The sequence below is a fragment of the Gorilla gorilla genome, chromosome 9, assembly GCF_029281585.2.
Source record: "Gorilla gorilla gorilla isolate KB3781 chromosome 9, NHGRI_mGorGor1-v2.1_pri, whole genome shotgun sequence".
In the NCBI taxonomy this organism is placed as follows: Eukaryota; Metazoa; Chordata; class Mammalia; order Primates; family Hominidae; genus Gorilla; species Gorilla gorilla.
This window is the reverse complement of record NC_073233.2, coordinates 73,146,155-73,166,770: the sequence shown is the minus strand read 5'-3', so window position 1 is coordinate 73,166,770 and position 20,616 is coordinate 73,146,155. Positions and strand designations below refer to the sequence as shown.

The window sequence follows — 20,616 nt, the reverse complement described above, 5'->3', positions numbered from 1 at the left end:
GGGTGTGGTGGCGGGCGCCTGTAGTCCCAGCTACTCGGGAGGCTAAGGCAGGAGAATGGCATGAACCCGGGAGGCGGAGCTTGCAGTGAGCCGAGATGGCGCCACTGCACTCCAGCCTGGGTGACAGAGCAAGACTCCATCTCAAAAAAACAAAAACAAGAATTCTTACAACTCAACAATAAAAGACAGGTGATTCACTGTCTTTTATTGTCAACAATAAAAGAGAGGTGATTCGCTGGAGGTCACGAAGCTGTAAGTAACAGAAAGTAACTGTGGACCAGTTAGTTCCTTTATATTGCATCTGGGTAGGTTTACAGAAACTGTTGTGGGGAGCACACAGGCAACAATGGAGTGAAATTTACAACCAGCTCCTGTAGCTGATTTTCTGGACTCCGATTGCAAATGGGGACCTCATGGATCTCATATTAGTGTGAAATGATAGAAGAGGTTAATGCCAGGGTCCAGTTGTACACTGTTGTTAGCACACACAGAGTGGATGGTCACATGTATTGTAGCCCACCTGGAGTGAGCACAGAGTGGAAATGAGATGGAACATGATTTTAACTCTGATAATTTATATGTTTGGAAACTGCAAAAGGATGAAGGGTGGCTTTGAGAGAATTGAGTCAGATAGCAGAAGTATGTATAGTATGTGACATATATAAGATTTTATAGAATATATAACATATATAAATAATAATATATATTATGCATATAGTTACACACACACACCAAGGATGCCAAAGAGGAGTTTTAGGTTTTGTTTTGTTTTGTTTCAGGCAGAGTCTTGTTCTGTTGCCCAAGCTGGAGTGCAGTGGCTTGATCATGACTCACTGCAGCCTCGACCTCCCTGGGCTTACGTGATCATCCCACCATAGCCTCCCAAGTAGCTGGGACTTCAGGTACACACCACCATGACCCGGTTAATTTTTGGTTTTGGTTTGTTTGTTTGTTTTGTAGAGATGGGGTTTTACAGTAGAGATGGGGTTTCATCATGTTGCCCAGGCTGGTCTTGAGCTCCTGGGCTCAAGTGATCCACCCGCCTCAGCCTCTCAAAGTGCTGGGATTACAGGCGTGAGCCACCATGCCCAGCCTATTTTATACTTTTATTTCATTTATTTTACACTCTTATTTATGTGGTTTGTTTTTTGTTAGTCTGTTTGTTTGTTTGGGACAGAGTTTCGCTCTTATTGCCCAGGCTGGAGTACAGTGGCGCGATCTTGGCTCACTGCAACCTCCGCCTCTGAGGTTCAAGCAATTCTCCTGCCTCAACCTCCCAAGTAGCTGGGATTACAGGCATGCACCACCATGCCTGGCTAATTTTGTATTTTTAGTAGAAACAGGGTTTCACCATGTTGGCCAGGCTGGTTTCGAACCTCTGATCTCAGGCGATTCACCTGCCTCGGCCTCCTAAAGTGCTGGGATTACAGGCGTGAGCCACCGCGCCTAGTCATCTGTGTTTTAATTGTGGTAAAAACACATGACATAACATGTATGATCTTAACCGTTTGTAAGTGTACAGTTCAGTAGTGTGAGTACATGTTTTATTTATTTTTGATGCTCTCCAGAAGGCGGGAATTTGGGAATTTTGGGAGGCACCGCCCTACACTGTAGGTATATTGCCACCAGGTGGCGGCAGTGTAGCATGGTCCTCAGGGTCTGGTCTGAGTTTCTCCAGGACTGTCTTTTACACTATTTATTTATTTCATGTGTATAAATTTATGGGGTGTGAGTGTAATTTTGTTACATGCATAGATTGTGTAGTGGTGAAGTCAGGACTTTTAGGGTATCCGTCACCTAAATAACACACATTGTATCCATTCAGTAATCTGATCGCCTACCCCCATTCACCCCCACTCACCCTTCTGAGTCTCAGTTCTCTACCATTCCACACTCTACGTCCATGTGTACATATTATTTAGCTCCCTCTTAGAATTGAGAATGTGCGGTATTTGTCTTTCTGTGTCTGACTTGTTTTACTTAATGTCCTCCAGTTCCATCCATGAATGTCCTCCAGTTCCATCCATGTGACTGCAAAATACATGATTTCATTCTTTTTTATGACCCAATAGTATTCCATGGTGTATATGTACCACATTTTCTTTATCCAATCATCTGTTGATGGACACTTAGGTTGATTCCTTGTCTTTGCTCCTGTGAATAGTGCTGTGGTAAATGTACTGGTGCAGGTACCTTTTTGATGTAATGATTGCTTTGGGTAGACACTCAATAGTGAAATTGCTGGAGCACGTTAGTTCTATTTTTAGTTCGTTGAGAAACCCTTGTATTGTCTTCCATAGAAGTTGTACTAATTTACAATCCCCCAATAGTGTATAAGAGTTCCCTTTTTGGCCTGGCATGATGGCTCACACCTGTAATCCCTGCACTTTGGGAATCTGAGGCTGGTGGATCACTTGAGGTCAGGAGTTCAAGACCAGCCTGGCCAACATGGTGAAACCCCATCTCTACTAAAAATACAAAAATTAGCCGGCGTGGTGGCACGCGCCTGTAATCCCAGCTACTCAGGAGGCTGAGGCAGGAGAATCACTTGAACCCAGGAGGCAGAGATTGCAGTGAGCCAAGGTTGCGCCACTGCACTCCAGCCTGGGCAACAGAGGGAGACTCTGTCTCAAAAAAAAAAAAAGAGTTTCCTTTTCTCCACATCCTTGCCAACATCAATATTGTTGTTATTCAAATTTTCTTCCTCCCAAAATCCCCCCGTGCTGTTATCTGAAACTGAGGCTTTCTGCATAGTGGGAGGCAAGATTTAAAAAACAAAGCTTGGGCCAGGCACGGTGGCTCACGCCTGTAATCCCAGAACTTTGGGAGGCCGAGGCGGGCAGATCACCTGAGGTCAGGAGTTCAAGACCAGCCTGGCCAACATGGCGAAAACCCATGTCTACTAAAAATACAAAAATTAGCTGGGCATGGTGGCGGGTGCCTGTAATCACAGCAACTCAGGAGGCTGAGGCAGGAGAATCGCTTGAACCCAAGAGGTGGAGTTTGCAGTGAGCCGAGATTGCACCACTGCACTCCAGCCTGGGTGACAGAGCAAGACTCTGTCTAAAAAAAAAAAAAAAGAATACATTCTTTTTTTTTTGAGGCGGAGTCTCACCCTGTCACCCAGCCACCGTGCCCGGCCTAAGGAATACATTCTATATGGTTTTGTTTATATGAAATTCAAACATAGGCAAAACAAAATATAAAAGTTATCCAGCTGTACTTAAATTTACATTTAATGGAAAAGGTTATATCTCTTTTTTTTTTTTTTTTTTTTTTGAGACAGAGTTTCACTCTTGTTGCCCAGGCTGGAGTGCAATGGCGTGATCTCAGCTCACCACAACCTCTGCCTCCCAGGTTCAAGCGATTCTCCTGCCTTAGCCTCCCTAGTAGCTGGGAGTACAGGCATGCGCCACCATGCCCGGCTAATTTTGTATTTTTAGTAGAGACGGGGTTTCTCCATGTTGGCCAGGCTGGTCTCGAACTCCCGACCTCAGGTGATCTGCCCACCTTGGCCTCCCAAAGTGCTGGGATTACAGGCATGAGCCACTGCGCCCGGCCGGTTATATCTTGATTAAAAGAAAGTTTAAAAGGTGATTCGAAGGTTCAGCACTCCGCTGTAGCTTTGCCCCTGCTCAGTGATGCTGGAGGAGGCCACGGTGCTCTGGTCATATATCCAGACGGGCCTCAGTGCCCAGGCCCAAAGAGGAGGAGCTGCTGTGGTTTAAGATCTGCCACTGGGGCTCAGAGACCCTCAAGCATTGCTCAGGCTTTGGGTCCTTGCTCAGCAGAATGAAGACCCCCAGCAGGTCCCTATCCCTGACACGGCTCGGACAGGAGATCTATTGGTCCAGTTATCACCTGTCCGGCAGTGATGTTCTGGGGTATGGCTGTGAAGTTCTGCAGGAAGTTGTGGCAGGTGAGCAGGCACGCAGGGAATAGCGTGAGTGCAGTCTGGATGATCTGGAAGTTTCCTGTGCCGCTGCTGTGGAGCAACTCCAAAAACCCGATCCTACTGTCTCACTGCTACTGATCACCGAGGCTTCTCCACACACGCCCTTGTGGTCAAAGAAATGTACTCCCTGGCCTCATTCTTCTAGAGGATTGTTGGGAAAGAGCTTCTAGGTATTTGTCCAGCACACTGGTAACTTACATCTTGTTGGCTCTCCATCAGGAAACAAGGTGTCCTCAATATATAAATATTCCAGCCGGGCGCGGTGGCTCACACCTGTCATCCCAGCACTTTGGGAAGCTGAGGCAGGTGGATCATCTGAGGTCAGGGGTTCGAGACCAGCCTAGCCAACATGTTGAAATCCCATCTCCACTAAAAATACAAAAATTAGCTGGGTGTGGTGGCAGGTGCCTGTAATCCCAGCTACTCAGGAGTTGGAGGCAGGAGAATCGCTTGAACCTGAGAGGCGGAGGTTGCAGTGAGCCGAGATCATGTCATTGCACTCCAGCCTGGGTGACAAGAGCAAAACTCTGTCTGTCTCTCTCTGTCTCTCTCTCTCTCTATATATATATGTGTGTGTATATATGTATATCTATATATCTATATATATACACACACATATATATAGATTCCTATGTAGATTCCTATATGGAATCCTTCTATATAGATTCCTATATGGAATCCTTCTATATAGATTCCTATATGGAATCCTTCTATATAGATTCCTATATGGAATCCTTCTATATAGATTCCTATATGGAATCCTTCTATATAGATTCCTATATGGAATCCTTCTATATAGATTCCTATATGGAATCCTTCTATATAGATTCCTATATGGAATCCTTCTATATAGATTCCTATATGGAATCCTTCTATATAGATTCCTATATGGAATCCTTCTATATAGATTCCTATATAGAAGGAATATATATGTATATATTCCTTCAGGGAGTAAACCTTTCATGTGACCCATTTAAATGGAAGCCTTCCAGATATAATCCCTGCGTCTTAATTTCAAAGCCAGTCACCAATATTTATTGAGGTTCCATAAATCAGTTGTCTCTCCCAAGCTCAGGGGCATTATTAGACCTGTGTGACAGCCAAAAATTCTATCCCAAATTCTCTGATTCAGCCTTAGTTAAGATGAGAGGTGGAGCAATAGGCCACTGTCAAGCTCACATCCAACGAGGCCAGGCAGAGGCCAAGTCCTGATTGATTTGACCTGTAAAGGCACGATGAACCACTTTTAGATTCAGGGTTTATTCTCTACATAGACAGTGAAAACGAGGACAAGCCTAAGGTGCCAGCCCCTGCGGTCCTTGTCCTCTATGCCAAAAAGGAAGACCCTGAAAGAGAAGGGGCTTGTGACTACAAGGGGAGTTGGGCGATGCCCCGTAGCTGAGGAGCCTGTTCCAGATGCAGCTGAGTAATTTTATCTTCTGCAGCTGTATTCAGAGGAGGGCAGGGCGCAGAGCCTCAGATCTCACAGAACCTGGAGGTGATGCAGAACCGTCTCATGACAGCCTCCAGGGGGAGACGGGGAGGCCAATGGGAGGTGGCCTGGTAGTAACTCCTATAGGCCTTTGACCCTCTGGATGATCGCAAGGTGCCCTGCCAAGACTCAGATGAGCTGCAGCTGAAGCCTTTGCCACCTGGCCTAAGTATTTTGGTCTCTGGCCGCTCTTTTTCTTTTCTTTTCTTTCTTTCTTTCTTTCTTTCTTTCTTTCTTTCTTTCTTTCTTTCTTTCTTTCTTTCTTTCTCTTTCTTTCTCTCTCTCTCTCTCTTTCTTTGGGATGGAGTCTCACTCTGTTGTTCAGGGTGGAGTGCAGTGGCGCCATCTCGGCTCACTGCAACCTCCACCTCCCAGGTTCAAGCGATTTTCCTGCCTCAGCCTCCCGAGTAGCTGGGATTACAGGCATGCACCACCACATCTGGCTAATTTTTGTATTTTTAGTAGAGACGGGGTTTCACCATGTTGGCCAGGCTGATCTCGAACTCCTGACCTCAGGTGATTCACCTGCCTTGGCCTCCCAAAGTGCTAGGATTACAGGCGTGAGCCCCCACACCTGGCTGGTCTCTGGCCTTTCATGTATCCAGCTAAGGACTCTCAGAGGTATAGCTGCCACATCAGATACTGTAGTTGTTTGCACTCTGCCTCCCAGGCTCAAGTGATCCTCCTGCTTCAGCTTCCCAAGTAGCTGGGACTACAGACACATGCCACCACCATATATATATATATATATAATTTTTTTTTGGAGATAGGGTCTTTCTCTGTTGCCTAGGCTGGAGTGCAGTGGCATGATCTCAGCTCATTGCAACCTCTGCCTCCCAGGTTCAAGCAATTCTTGTGCCTCAGCCTCCCAAGTAGCTGGGATTACAGGTGTGCGCCACCATGCCCAGCTAATTTTTGTTTTTTTAGTAGAGATGGGATTTCACCACATTGGTCAGGCTGGTCTCGAACTGCTGACCTCAAGTGATCTGCCTGCCTTGGCCTCCCAAAGTGCTGGGATTACAAGCGTGAGCCACTGCACCCAGCAATACCATAATTAAACAATTATTTAAAATTTTTTGTATTTTTTTGTAGAAACATGGTTTCACCATATTGCTCAGGCTGGTCTCGAACCCGTGAACTCAAGTGATCCACCCGCCTCTGCCTCCCAAAGCACTGGGATTACAAGTGTGAGCCACTGCCTGGCCTCAAAATCATTTTTTTCTTTTTGAATTAGAGACAGGGTTTCACCATGTTGCCCAGGCTGGCCTCGAACTCCTGAGCTCAAGCTATCTGCTGGCCTCAGCCTCCCAAAGTGCTGAGATTACAGGTGTCAGCCACCATGCCTGGCCCCAAAACATTTTATTTTATTTTATTTTATTTTATTTTATTTTATTTTATTTTATTTTATTTTTTGAGATAGAGTCTTGCTCTGTCACCCAGGCTGGAGTGCAGTGGCACAATCTCTGCTCACTGCAGCCTCCGCCCCCCAGGTTCCAGCAATTCTCCTGCCTCAGCCTCCCGGGTAGCTGGGACTACAGGTGCCCGCCACCATGCCTGGCTAATTTTTGTATTTTTAGTAGAGATGGGGTTTCGCCATGTTGGCCAGGCTGGTCTCGAACTCCTGACCTCAGGTGATCCGCCCTCCTCAGCCTCCCAAAGTGCTGGGATTACAGGCGTGAACCACTGCACCCAACCAACCATTTTATTTTCTTTAGAGAACATGAGATGAGTGTGGCCGTTAACTGTGACTGCCAGCAGGCTGACCAGGCCTACACAGCCAGGGTCCCAGCCAGAGCCAAGCCATCAAAATATGCCATTAAGCAAATTGTGAGGCAAGAGGTGCTGGCCACCACACATACCCCACCTCGGCTGACTCCAAGGAAGTCCAGGGCAACGTGATTGTCCATGGCCACTTGTGTTGGTGCATTCTGAACAATCAGTCCGTGAAAAACACACAAAACCATCCAAAAATAACGGGATGAAACAAAAGGAATCAAACCAGCTCAGAAAGTGAATCTTGTTCCATTGTGTTAAGTGCAGGCTGTTCCTTCCTGGCGGAGCCAGTAGCTGTTGAGAAGTTTCTTTTATTTATTTATTTATTTATTTATTTATTTATTTATTTATTTAAGACAGAGTCTTGCTCTGTCACCCAGGCTGGAGTGCAGTGGCACAATCTCGGCTCACTGCAACCTCTGCCTCCCGGATTTAAGCGATTCTCCTGCCTCAGCCTCCCGAGTAGCTGGAACTACAGGTGTGTGCCACCATGTCCGGCTAATTTTTGTATTTTTAGTAGAGATGGGGGTTTCACCATGTTGGCTAGGTTGGTCTTGAACTCCTAACCTCAGGTGATCTGCCTGCCTTGTCCTCCCAAAGTGCTGGGATTACAGATGTGAGCCACTGAGCCCAGCTCATTTATTTATTTTTTTGAGATGTAGTCTCGCTCTGTCAGCCAGGCTGGATCACAGCTCGCTGCAGCCTTGGCCTTCCTGGGCTCAGGTGATCCTCCCACCTCAGCCTCTCAAGTAGCTGGACTACAGGTATGTGTCACCATACATGGCTAGTTTTTGTATTTTTAGTAGAGACGGGATTTCACCTTGTTGCCCGGGCTAGTCTTGAACTCCTGGGCTCAAGCAATCTGCCTGCCTCCGCCTCCCAAAGTGCTGCGATTAGAGGCGTGAGCCACGTCCGGCATGTTGGGAAATTTCTGATTAAGATTCTTCATTGGTCAGTGCTCAAGTTGAGGTGGCAGTGGCAGTCTGGGTTGAACTGGCTGAACATCCTATGGACAGGAGCTGAAAGAGCTCAGTGGTCCCTGTCTCCACCTGACCTCCCAGTTTCCTTCCCTCCAGCTGTGGCTCCCGTTCTCCCTCCACAGCCCCAGGGTCCCCATGACAAGTTCCTGCAGCGATGGCTTCACCCTTTTTCTAATCTCTGCCAGGTCTTCCCCATACCATTTGCCCAGACTTGTGCCTAGGAGGCCAGGCAGTTTCTCCTTATACACCTTGTTTCATTTCTTTTCTTTTTTATTTTCTTTTCCTTTCTTTTCTTTTTTCTGAGACTGAGTCTCGCTCTTTTCTTTTCTTTTTTCTGAGACTGAGTCTCGCTCTTTTCTTTTCTTTTTTCTGAGACTGAGTCTCGCTCTATCGCCCAGGCTGGAGTGCAGTGGCACGATCTCAGTTCACTGCAACCTCTGCCTCCCAGATATAAGCGGTTCTCAGGCGTCAGCCTCCTGAGTAGCTGGGATTACAGGTGCCTACCACCATGCCCAGCTAATTTTTGTATTTTTAGTAGAGACGGGGTTTCACCATGTTGGCCCGGCTGGTCTTGAGCTCCTGACCTCAGGTGATCTGCCCACCTCGGCCTCCCAAAGTGCTGAGATGACAGGTGTGAGCCACCATGCCCGGCTTCACCTTGTACTATTCTAAAACATCTGCTGCCTGACTGTGGGCCATGCCAGGTCCACATTGGGAGCTGTCACCTCATGTTCATGATCATTATCATTGGTCTCCATAATTACCCAAATCCAGCAACCAGAGTGGCTGCAAAAGAAGCATGAGGTTAGAACTCCCCGTCCTCAGCACTCACTCTCTTCTTTGCTACTTGAAAGTCCAGTAGCCTGTTTTCCCAGAGTAGGCATGGAAAGAAAGCAGAAGAGGGAGAAGGGTGAGTTATGTGCTTTGGTCTCATCCAGACAGTCTCGGCCTCCTTGCTCCTCCCCAATCTCGTAATCAAACAATTATTTAAGTTGGTGGGGGGCATTCCTCCGGGGAGACACCTGCATTTAGAGCTAAACTTTAAAGGCTAAAGTCCATCTTTTGAACATACCTGCTGCCTGGCTGCACAGGTCTGACCAGTGTGGTCATGGGTGGGTGACGATGTAACAAGGTGCATTCTGGCTGCTGTTTTCTGGGGCAACACCACAGCCCAGATTAAGCAGAGTTCTCTTTTCCACACACAGTTGTCAGCAACTTCCTTGAGGGCTGCACAGCAGCAATGGCCCAGGACACCTTCAGTCTTTCATTTAGCTGATCTGCCTGTGAACCAGGCCCAGGCAATCACTGGTATCCTGAATCCTCCCGGCACCTTGACCTTGAGCCGTCTCCTTGCAGCCACATAGCCACATGGCCTAATAATACTTGGAAATGTATAGAGATTTCAGTAAGAAGGTTGTCATTCATATATACATATACATACATATATATATATATATATATTTTTTTTTTTTTTTTTTTTGAGACAAAGTCTCACTCTGTCACCCAGCCTGGAACCATCGTAGCTCACTGCAGCCTCAACCTCCCTGGGCTCGGGTGATCCTCCCACCTAGGGCTCCCAAGTAGCAGGGACTACAGGCACACACTACCATGCCCAGCTAAATTTTTTTTAGCAGAGATGGAGTCTTCTGATGTTGCCTAGGCTGGTCTCTAACTCCTGGTCTCAAGAGATCCTCCCACCTCGGCCTCCCAAAGTGCTGGGATTACAGGCGTGAGCCACTGTGCCTGACCTTGTTATCATAGATTTTGAAAATAAAATATACTGACTATTCAGTGTTTCCAGATGGAAAAGTAAAGAAGTCTGGAGGTGATTTGCCGGTTACCATAAAGATTATTATAAAAGGTGCCAGGCATGTGGAATCCTATTTAAACAGTCCAGTCTATATGTCATCATTGGGCACTCATTTTTATTTAATAGTTCCTGGCCAGTGTTTTTGGCTAAGGACAACAGTAGTCAAAGGCTTTATGGTTTGATTCCGTGGCCTGCAACCTGTAACCTCAAGATCATTTATACTTGTCATAGGAAACTTCATGGTCAGAATATTTCTTTAAGAAAATCTAGTTTGTGGCCGGGTGTGGTGGCTCACGCCTGTAATCCCGGCACTTTGGGAGGCCAAGGCGGGTGGATCACTTGAGGTCCAGAGTTCGAGACCAGCCTGACCAATGTGGAGAAACCCCATCTCTACTAAAAATAAAAAATTAGCTGGACGTGGTGGCACATGCCTGTAATCCCAGCTACTCAGGAGGCTGAGGCAGGAGAATTGCTTGAATCTGGGAGGCAGAGGTTGTGATGAGCCGAGATCACACCATTGCACTCCAGCCTGGGCAACAAGAGCGAAACCCAGTCTCAAAAAAAAAAAAAAAAGAAAGAAATAAAAAGAAAAAGAAAGAAAATCTAGTTTGTTCACTTAAAAGTATGTATTGTCTGTGTCCAGGGAAATCAAATTAGCTTACTAACTCCATGGTAAGTAACTCATTAACTATGAGGTCACAGTCTTGTTATAATTAACCTTATCTGCTGGATTGGAGTGGGCTCTAGCACTGGTTTTTTTGTTTTTTGTTTTTTGAGACGGAGTCTCACTCTGTCGCCAGGCTGCTGGAGTGCAGTAGAGCAATCTTGGCTCACTGCAACCTCCGCCTCCTGGATTCAAGTGATTATCCTGCCTCAGCCTCCCGAGTAGCTGGGTCTACAGGTGTGTGCCACCATGCCCAGCTAATTTTTGTATTTTTGGTAGAGACAGGTTTTCACCATGTTGGCCAGGATGGTCTCAAGTTTTTGACCTCGTTATCTGCCTGCCTTAGCCTCCCAAAGTGCTGGGATTACAGGTGTGAGCCACCACGCCCGGCCTGGTATTTTTTTTTAAAAGCTCACAGGTGATTCCAAGATTGAGAACCATTATTCTAAATTTTCTTCAAAAATAAAAATAAAGGCTGGGTGTGGTGGCTCATGCCTGTAATCCCAGCACTTTGGGAGGCCAAGGCAAAAGGATTACTTGAGTCCAGGAGTTTGAGACCAGCCTGGACAAAAGAGCAAGACCCTGTCTCTACAAAAACTTTAAAAATTAGCCGGGCATGCTGGCAGACACCTGTAGTCCTAGCTACTTGGGAGACTGAGGCGGGATAATTGCTTGAGCCAGGGAAGTCGAGGCTGCAGTGAGCCAAGATCATACCACTGCAACTCTACCCTGGGTGACGTAGTGAGACCCTGTCTCAAAAATAAATAAATAAAATAATAGTCATTCACGGCCAGGTGCTGTGGCTCAAGCCTGTAATCTCAACACTTTGGGAGGCCAAGGCAGGTGGATCACCTGAGGTCAGGAGCTCCAGACCAGTCTGACCAACATGGTGAAACCCCGTCTCTACTAAAAATACAAAAATTAGCTGGGCTTGGTGGTGGACGTCTGTAATCCTAGCTACTCAGGAGGCTGAGGCAGGAGAATCGCTTCAACCCAGCAGGCAGAGGTTGCAGTGAGCTGAGATCACGCCATTGACCTCCAGCCTGGGTGATAGAGTGAGACTTCATTTCAAAAAAAAAAAAAAAAAAGTCATTCACTCTGGCAACATGAACTGAGCACCTGCCATGTGCAGGCCAGGTCAGGAAAAGATGATTTAACTTTGCCTTTGAGGAGCCACTGGAGAGATCAGCATGTAAATGGACCCATCACAACACAATGGGAAAGTGCAATAAGGAGATTGCAATAGAGGGCACGGGGCAGCAGGCTGGGGTGGGGGGGATGGGGGTGGTGCGGGGGAGTGGAGCAGCGTGCAGAGGCAGGCAGGTGTGGTCAGTGAAAGCTGCCTGGAAGAGGTAACCCCCAAGGTGAATCTCAAAGCATGGCCAGGCACAGCAGCCCTCTGCCTATTGAAATCACTGATTTGCTGAGGGCTGTGGGTGGAGAACAACTCGAATGGAAAAGCTCATGTAGCGGATCACACAGGTGTTCCCTGACATGTTCAAAAAGAGGTTAAATCCCTGGGGAGGAGCTGAGGCTTCAATGCATCAATAACAGGGCCTTGGGACAAGTCCTTGGGGGAGTCGCATTCCACCTCTGCTCCAAGCTGTTGGAAGACTAATCTTGGCAAAACGGCAAGCTGCCATGCTTCCTGCCCAGACTGTGATAGTCTTGTTTCTTCCCTATATTGTGCCTTTCTTTGGGCTGTAGGGGACTGAGAATTGATCTTGTTGGATTATCTGGTAACTCCAGGAAGAAGGGATCAGACAAGAAAATTTGGCCAAGACAACCCAATGGGCCAAGATTCGAATCCCTTATAAATCTAAACTGAATTCCAGTGAAGGTTAAGATCAGGGATACATGGCCAACACCTGGGCTGGAAATAGATCTGAGGCCAGCGGGATGCTGTGCCAAACTAGGCCTTCTCCTCTCTGTAATCGCAGCATTTGGGGAAGCTGAGGCCAGAGGATTGCTTTAGGCCAAGAGTTCAAAGCCAGCCAGGGCAACAAAGCAAGACCCTATTGCTATGAAATAAAAAAAATAGCTGATCATAGTGGCACACACCTGAAGAAGGCTTCTGGGGAAAAGAACCATATCCTAGTTCTGCAAAGTGGTATTGCTAGGAATGCAAACAACGCACAAAGGTCTCCATCTATTGCGGGAGTCTGTTTTGATCATTTCTTCATCAACTATTTATTAAACATGCAGCTTCTGCAAGGCCACTATGAGGGGCTGCTGGAGCTACAAAGGTAGGCAAGAATGCCTGCTATGGAGACATTTTCCTGTCAAGGAGGTAAGACACACACACATGGGGGAAAGAGCTTTAATCCTATAAGGCAGAAGAGTATTTACTCTTTCCGGGTGAGTGGAATAGAATGAGTTCTCCACGTTTCTCAAGGATAAGTGGGGCTATTCCAGGGACAACCCTTTGGCAGAGATATCACCCTAACCCTGCAAAGACACAGCATTCTCAGGTGGAACAAGAATAAACAGCGATATGATTTGGCTCTGTGTCCCCACCCAAATCTCATGTTGAATTGTAATCGCCGGTGTTGGAGGTGGGGCCTAGTGCGAGGTGCTTGGATACTGCGGATGGTTTCTAATGGTTTGGCACCACCCCTCTAGTGCTGTCTCGTGATAAAGAGTTCTCATGAGATCTGGCTGTTGTAAAGTGTGCGGCACCTTCCCCTTCACTTTCTCTCTCTCTTGCCAGCCATGTGAAGACGTGCTTGCTTCCTCTTTGCCTTCTGCAATGATTGTAAGTTTCCTGAGGCCTCCCAGCCATGCTTCCTGTACAATCTGCAGAACTGTGAGTCAATTAAACCTCTTTTCCTTGTAAATGACCCAGTCTCAGGTAGTTCTTTATAGGAGTGCAAGAATGGACTAATACAGAGACATTTTAAGGGGCAGATTTGGGATGGGAAAGGAAAACAGTCTCTCCTTTGGTCCCTGGGACTGGCTTCTCCTGGCTTTCTATGCATTTGTAACACAGATTGGCTGTTTCTGGTGGGGTTTCCCTCCAAGCAGCCCTGGCTTGTGGGTGGCTGTCTATAGGAGCCATGATGTTTTCAGCGACCTTTCCTCCAGTTCAGCACCAGTGTCCCCAGGGGCTCCCGGGAGAAGCCCCCAGGGGGCCGTCTGGACATCGGCTCAGGTGCTGCTAGCAAGCACCAGGTTCCAGGCAGCTTAGATGGCTTCTTTGAGGGGAGATGCTCTCAGCTGCTGAAGAGAAATTTCTTCACTCTTCTCTTCTACATGTTTCTTGGAAGAGCCTTCTTTGACCCTGTAGAAATGAAAAGGCAGAAGGCAGTGGTGAGGGGCAGGTGGTGTGCATGTCACGGGGAGGGTGGTGCCATATGCACAGGGTGCAGCTCCACCCTCCTGAAGCCAGAAGGGAGGTGGATGCTGCAGCAGCCCCTCCTCTGGATTCTCTTGGGCACCCTGGTGGCCACCCTCCTATTGTCCCTCCAGCTCCCTCCTTGCTCTATCCCTGGGGTCTTGAAGCTGGCAGAGGCTGGCCTGTCTGGAAACAGACTTGGGAGAGCTGCAGGGTCAAGAAGTTCAACAAAGAGTCTTACAGATGAGGACCTAGAGGGTGGACACGTGCCCGAGGTCACTTGGCTAGAGAACAGGGGCCAGCAGACACCCCCAGGGACTGGGCACTATTAGCACCCTTCTTCTCCCACCCCACGAGGCAGGGAGGGACAAAGATTGGGGCTCTGAGCCACTCCTGCCCTGCCCTGGTTGGCTCTTGAAGAAGTCAGGGGAGGTTGAGGGTGGTGGGGGGCTTGCCTGGACTTTGAGGCCCCCTCAGCCCCAAATAGCCCGAGGCTACCCCACTGGCTTTCTATCATTTGACAAGATCCAATTTTGCCTTTTTTGATGGGGGGGTAGAAATGGGGGTCTTGCTATGTTGCCCAGGCTGGTCTTGAACTCCGGGGCTCAAGCAATCCTTCTGCCTCAACCTCTCAACGTGCTGGGATTACAGGTATGAGCCACCATGCCTGGCCTATCGCCTTAAAAAAGAACCCTCTAGTCTTTGAAATGATTTATGTTCTAATTCCTTCCATTTATTTTTATTTTTGTATTGTGGACACTAATAACTGTTTTCCCACAGAATTATCTTAGTTTTTTTAATCCTCTTTTTTTTTTTTCAGACAAAGTCTTGCTCTGTCGCCCAAGCTGGAGTGCAGTGGTGCGATCTTGGCTCACTGCAACCTCTGCCTCCTGGGTTCAAGCAATTCTCCTGCCTCAGCCTCCTGAGTAGCTGGGACTACAGGCGTGCCACCATGCCCGGCTAATTTTTGTATTTTTAGTAGAGACAGGGTTTCACTATGTTGGCTAGGCTGGTCTCGAACTCCTGACCTCATGATCCACCTGCCTCTGCCTCCCAAAGTGCTGGGATTATAGGTGTGAGCCACCGCGCCTGGCCTGTTATCCTCTTGTTTTAATCGTTTCATATCTTGCCCATTTCTCCTGTCTACTTTAAGCTGTTTCCATTTTTGGATTTTTTCCAGCATTCATACTGTTTTATCAATGTTTCTATCCTTGCTTTTTAACTCTTCCATTTATAATATTTTAGTCGATTGGCTTAATCTTCCCACTTCCCCACCCCAACCCCACTGAGACGGAGTCTTGCTCTGTCGCCCAGGCTGGAGTGCAGTGGTGCGATCTTGGCTCACTGCAACCTCCACCTCCCGGATTCAAACGATTCTCCTGCCTCAGCCTCCCAAGTAGCTGGGATTACAGGCACCCACCACCACACCTGGCTAATTTTGTATTTTTAATGGAGACAGGGTTTCGCCATGTTGGCCAGGCTGGTCTCAAACTCCTGACCTTAGGTGATCCACCCACCTCAGTCTCCCAAAGTGCTGGGATTACAGGTGTGAGCCACTGCACCTGGCCCATACATGCACTTTAACACTCCACCTCCCATACCCTCATCCTCTCCAAGCCCTGCTCAGCACCCAGATGAAGACTGTCCTCCCCCACTTGGCCTGCAGGGAATAAAGTGGACAGGGACAGGGGAAGATATGAGGCTCTCGTAGTTGTCCAGACAAGAGACAATGGTGGCTTGATGTAGGGCCATGGACACAGGGCTGGAGAGAGAATGACAGATTTAAGTCTATTCTGGAGGCAGAAATGATAGGACTTGGGCTGGGCGCCGTGGCTCACGCCTGTCATCCCAGCACTTTGGGAGGCCGAGGCAGGTGGATCACAAGGTCAGGAGTTCAAGACCAGCCTGGCCAAGATGGTGAAACCCCATCTCTACTAAAAATACAAAAATTAGCTGGGCATGGTGGCGTGTGGGGAAAAGCAAGAGAGATCAGATTGTCACTGTGTCTGTGTAGAAAGAAGTAGACATGGGAGACTCCATTTTGTTATGTACTAAGAAAAACTCTTCTGCCTTGAGATTCTGTGACCTTACCGCCAACCCCCTGCTCTCTGAAACATGTGCTGTGTCAAACTCAGGGTTAAATGGATTAAGGGCGGTGCAAGATGTGCTTTGTTAAACAGATGCTTGAAGGCAGCACGCTGCTTAAGAGTCATCACCACTCCCTAATCTCAAGTACCCAGGGACACAAAAACTGTGGAAGGCCGCAGGGACCTCTGCCTAGGAAAGCCAGGTATTGTCCAAGGTTTCTCCCCATGTGATAGTCTGAAATATGGCCTCGTGGGAAGGGAAAGACCTGACCGTCCCCCAGCCCGACACCCGTAAAGGGTCTGTGCTGAGGAGGATTAGTATAAGAGGAAGGCATGCCTCTTGCAGTTGAGACAAGAGGAAGGCATCTGTCTCCTGCCCGTCCCTGGGCAATGGAATGTCTCGGTATAAAACCCGATTGTATGTTCCATCTACTGAGATAGGGAAAAACCGCCTTAGGACTGGAGGTGGGACATGCGGGCAGCAATACTGCCTTGTAAAGCGTTGAGATGTTTATGTGTATGCATATCTAAAAGCACAGCACTTAATCCTTTACCTTGTCTATGATGCAAAGACCTTTGTTCACGTGTTTGTCTGCTGACCCTCTCCCCACAATTGTCTTGTGACCCTGACACATCCCCCTCTTCGAGAAACACCCACGAATGATCAATAAATACTAAGGGAACTCAGAGGCTGGCGGGATCCTCCATATGCTGAACGCTGGTTCCGCGGGTCCCCTTATTTCTTTCTCTATACTTTGTCTCTGTGTCTTTTTCTTTCCTAAGTCTCTCGTTCCACCTTACGAGAAACACCCACAGGTGTGGAGGGGCAACCCACCCCTTCAGTGGCGGGTGCCTGTAATCCCTGCTACTCGGGAGGCTGAGGCAGGAGAATCACTTGAACCCGGGAGGCGGAGGTTGCAGTGAGTCACGATCGCGCCACCACACTCCAGCCTGGGTGACAGAGTAAGACTCCGTCTCAAAAAAAAAAAAAAAAAAGAAAAGAAAAGAAATGATAGGACTTGCCAAAGAATATATCCTTGATCTCTTGCAGTGCAGTCTTGGCCCGTGGCTCAGGTTAGAGATGGAATGTTTATGGGAGTTATTTCAGGGTTGCAAACACAGCACCTATACAGGCCACTGGGTACAGATGGGTCCACCTTTGGGATCAAGCTGACCTTCAGAGAGGGTTACAGACGGGCCCTGCTACTGTTCCTGTCACCATTCCCGCAAACTAAGGGTCTTCCCTGAGCCCACTGTTGCTGAGAAATGCTGCAAGCAGCAGCCAGATCAAGTCCCCTCTTGAGTTTGTTTTAGAAACATTGTCCAGGACATTGCTGTCACCTTAGTGACCTTTCTAATGAGACCCACACTTGAAGCCAAGATGATCTTAAAAAAAAAAAGAGGAGGGGGGGCCAAGCAGTGAAAAGAAGCCTCTCCTAGTGCTAAATGCTAAGGAAAGCTTCACTCTCCTGAGGGACTGGTATTCGTTTTCCTTTCCAAGAGCAGCCATGAATGGGGTCTCCCTTTCTGTTGTGAGGAAGCCCAGAACCAAATTCGAAGCCTGCACAGCAACCATGGGAGCCTGTCTTTGCTTCAGTTTCCCCCGCTCTCCTCTCCCCACTTCTCTGCCACGTCTCACTTCCAACCCACGTGTTTCCTGGTTCACGGTTTATTCTTTTCTACCTTCGTGATCGGGTCTGTTCTTGGGGAAAGCTAAGCCAGTGTAGATGGAGGTGGGGGAGGCATCTCACGGCTGTGGTGCATCCAGCCAGGACGTTTCCGATATGCAGGAGTGGGGAGGGCACCCCATTTGCCCCCCAGTTATTTCCTGTAACTTTCGGCCTCTTGGTGCTGGAGGCCCCTCACCTCCTCTCCATGGCCGCGATGGTCTCCACCAGGGGCATGTTGCGGGTCTCGGTCAGGAAGCAGATGGCCAGCCCAGCCAGGATTGCGGTGGCCCCAAAGCTCACGGGTGGCAGGATGGTGCTGTATTCCCCAAGTGTGGTAACCAGGGGCGCCGCCAGGCCCCCAAGGCGGGCGTGGACAGAGGCAAAGCCCATCCCCATCTGCCTGTGGGAGGTGTGTGGATGTGGATGGGTTAGTGCAGCAACCTGCACCCCTAGGGGCCCAAGAGGGCCACACCCTGAGTGTCAGAGGACAGGGCAGGAGGGACCAGGGGTCCTGCCTCGGTGAGCCCAACAGGTCTCAACCTGCAGTGTCTCCCCCCATGCACCCACCTTATCTCCGTGGGGTACAGCTCGCCGGTAAACAGGTACACACAGATGAAGGAGCTGGCCAGGCAGCCTTTGCCCAGCGCTGCCTGGGCTGTGCGCAGGATCTGCATGCCTAGACAGGGGAGTAGGGTGCAGCTGAGGAGGAGGGGAGGAGAGGGAGGCCCAGGGTGTAGTGGAGAGGGGTGGAGCCTCAGGAGAGGATAGGGCAAGGTGGGGGGAAGAGGCAGAGCCCACTCAGAATCCAGAGGAGAACCAGGATTTCCACCACCTCCCCTTCCCAACTGTTCCTAGGACCCAGGAGTCCCCTGACTGCCCTTCTCTGACTTCTCCCTCCTTGCTCCCTTATTTGCATCTGTCACCAAGTCCTGCTGGGTAGGCAGGTGCTTTAGAGTCAGGCCTGGGTTCAAATCGCAGCTCTCACCCCGCTGGCTGACCTAGGTCAGTGTTTCTCACCCACTCTGTACCTCCCTGTCCTCATCTGTAAAATGAGGAAAATAGCAGCACCTGCTTCATGGGGTTGGCGTAAGCTGGACATGATGCCAGGGGTACAAAGTGCCCATTAAATGTTTGCCATTGCCTTCATTTTCTTTCTTTCTTTTTTTTTTTTTTTTGGGGGGGGGGGGGGATAGAGTCTCTCTGTCACTGAGGCTGGAGTGCAGTGGCACAATCTTGGCTCACTGCAATCTCTGCCTCCTGGGTTCAAGCAATTCTCCTGCCTCAGCCTCCTGAGTAGCTGGGATTATAGGTGTGCACCACCGCGCCCAGCTAATTTTTGTATTTTTAGTAGAGACAGGGTTTCACCATGTTGGCCAGGCTGGTCTCGAACTCCTGACCTCAGGTGATCCACCTGCCTTGGCTTCCCCAAAGTACTGGGATTACAGGCATGAGCCACCGCACCCGGCCCATTGTCCTCATTTTCAATATGCTTCTCCTGCTGTTGTTTATAAATAGCAAAACCCCTATTCAAACATCCAACATTAGGACAGCAGTCAAGGAAATGATGGTGCCTTCTCTGGCTGGGTGGCAGCCCTGGCTGCACATTGGAATCAGGTGGGGAGATTTTATAAAACACTCACACCTGGGTCTTACTCAATATCCACTCTAGCAAGACCTACTGGGGATGGGCTCAAATTTGGGTATTTTTTAAAGGTCCCCAAGAGATTCTATTGTGAGGCCAGAGTTAGAAACATCAATCTAGATGAAATATTATCTAGGCTGGGTGCAGTGGATCTCGTCTATAACCCCAGCACTTTGGGAGACCAAGGCAGGCAGATTGCTTGAGCCCAGGAGTTTGAGACCAGCCTAGGCAACATGGCAAAACCCTGTCTCTACACAAAAATACAAAAAATTAGCCAGGTGTGGTGGAATGCACCTGTAGTCCCAGCTACTCAGGAGGCTAAGGTGGGAGGATTGCTTGAGCCTGGGAGGTCGAGGCTGCAGTGAGCCATGATTGTGCCACTGTACTCCAGCCTGAGCCACAGAGTGAGACTCTGTCTTAAAAAAGAAAGAAAAGAAAGAAAAAGAAAGGAAGGAAGAAAAGGAGGGAGGGAGGAAAGGCAGAAGGGAGGAAGCGAAGAAGGGAAGGAGGGAGGGAGGAAGGAAGGAAGGAAGGAAGGGAGGGAGGGAGGGAGGGAAGGATCATATAGTAATAAAAAATCAGGTCCATGAGGCCAGGCACAGTGGCTCATGCCTGTAATCCCAGCACTTTAGGAGGCCGAGGTGGGCAGATCACTTGAGGTCACGAGTTTGAGACCACCCTGGCCAAAATGATGAAACCCCATCTCTACTAAAAATACAAAAATTAGCTGGGCATGGTGGCACGTGTCTCTAATCCCAGCTACTCTGCAGGCTAAGGCAGGGGAATCACTTGAACCTAGGAGGCAGAGGTTGCAGTGAGCACCACAGCACTCCAGCCTGGGCGACGAGTGAGACTTCATCTCAAAAAAAAAAAAAAATCAGGTCCACGAAACACTTGTGCTAACATGGAAAAGAATGTGTATGTTTCAACATATAATGAAATAAGGGCACTATATATATATACGTACACATGCGCATATATACATATATATGTATGTATCCTATTTATATTTTTGTATGTATAAACATATAAAATATCTCAACTATGCTGAATACAAATCTATAAATAGGAAAAAAGACTGGAATGAAATAGGTCAAGACACCAATAATAACATTTATCCATTTTACAGGTGAATAACTAAGGCACCGAGAAGTTGGACAACCTGCCCACGGCCCAGGCTGCAGTCACAATGGGCACATGGTTTGGCCC

The 20,616-nt window shown here is 48.4% G+C and overlaps 1 protein-coding gene across 1 annotated transcript in view; it reads right to left on the bottom strand.

Annotated features, from left to right (window-relative positions):
* Positions 1–12,720: 12,720 nt before the first annotated feature.
* Positions 12,721–20,616, bottom strand: part of SLC22A20 (solute carrier family 22 member 20) — a 30,385-nt gene continuing 22,489 nt past the window's right edge. The window contains exons 8-10 of the mRNA XM_031015769.3: positions 18,333–18,441; positions 17,962–18,165; positions 12,721–13,954 (exon numbers count right to left, since the gene is read on the bottom strand). Coding sequence (XP_030871629.2) covers positions 13,858–13,954; positions 17,962–18,165; positions 18,333–18,441 — 410 coding nt within the window. The 3' untranslated portion in view covers positions 12,721–13,857. The remainder of the gene's footprint in view (positions 13,955–17,961; positions 18,166–18,332; positions 18,442–20,616) is intronic.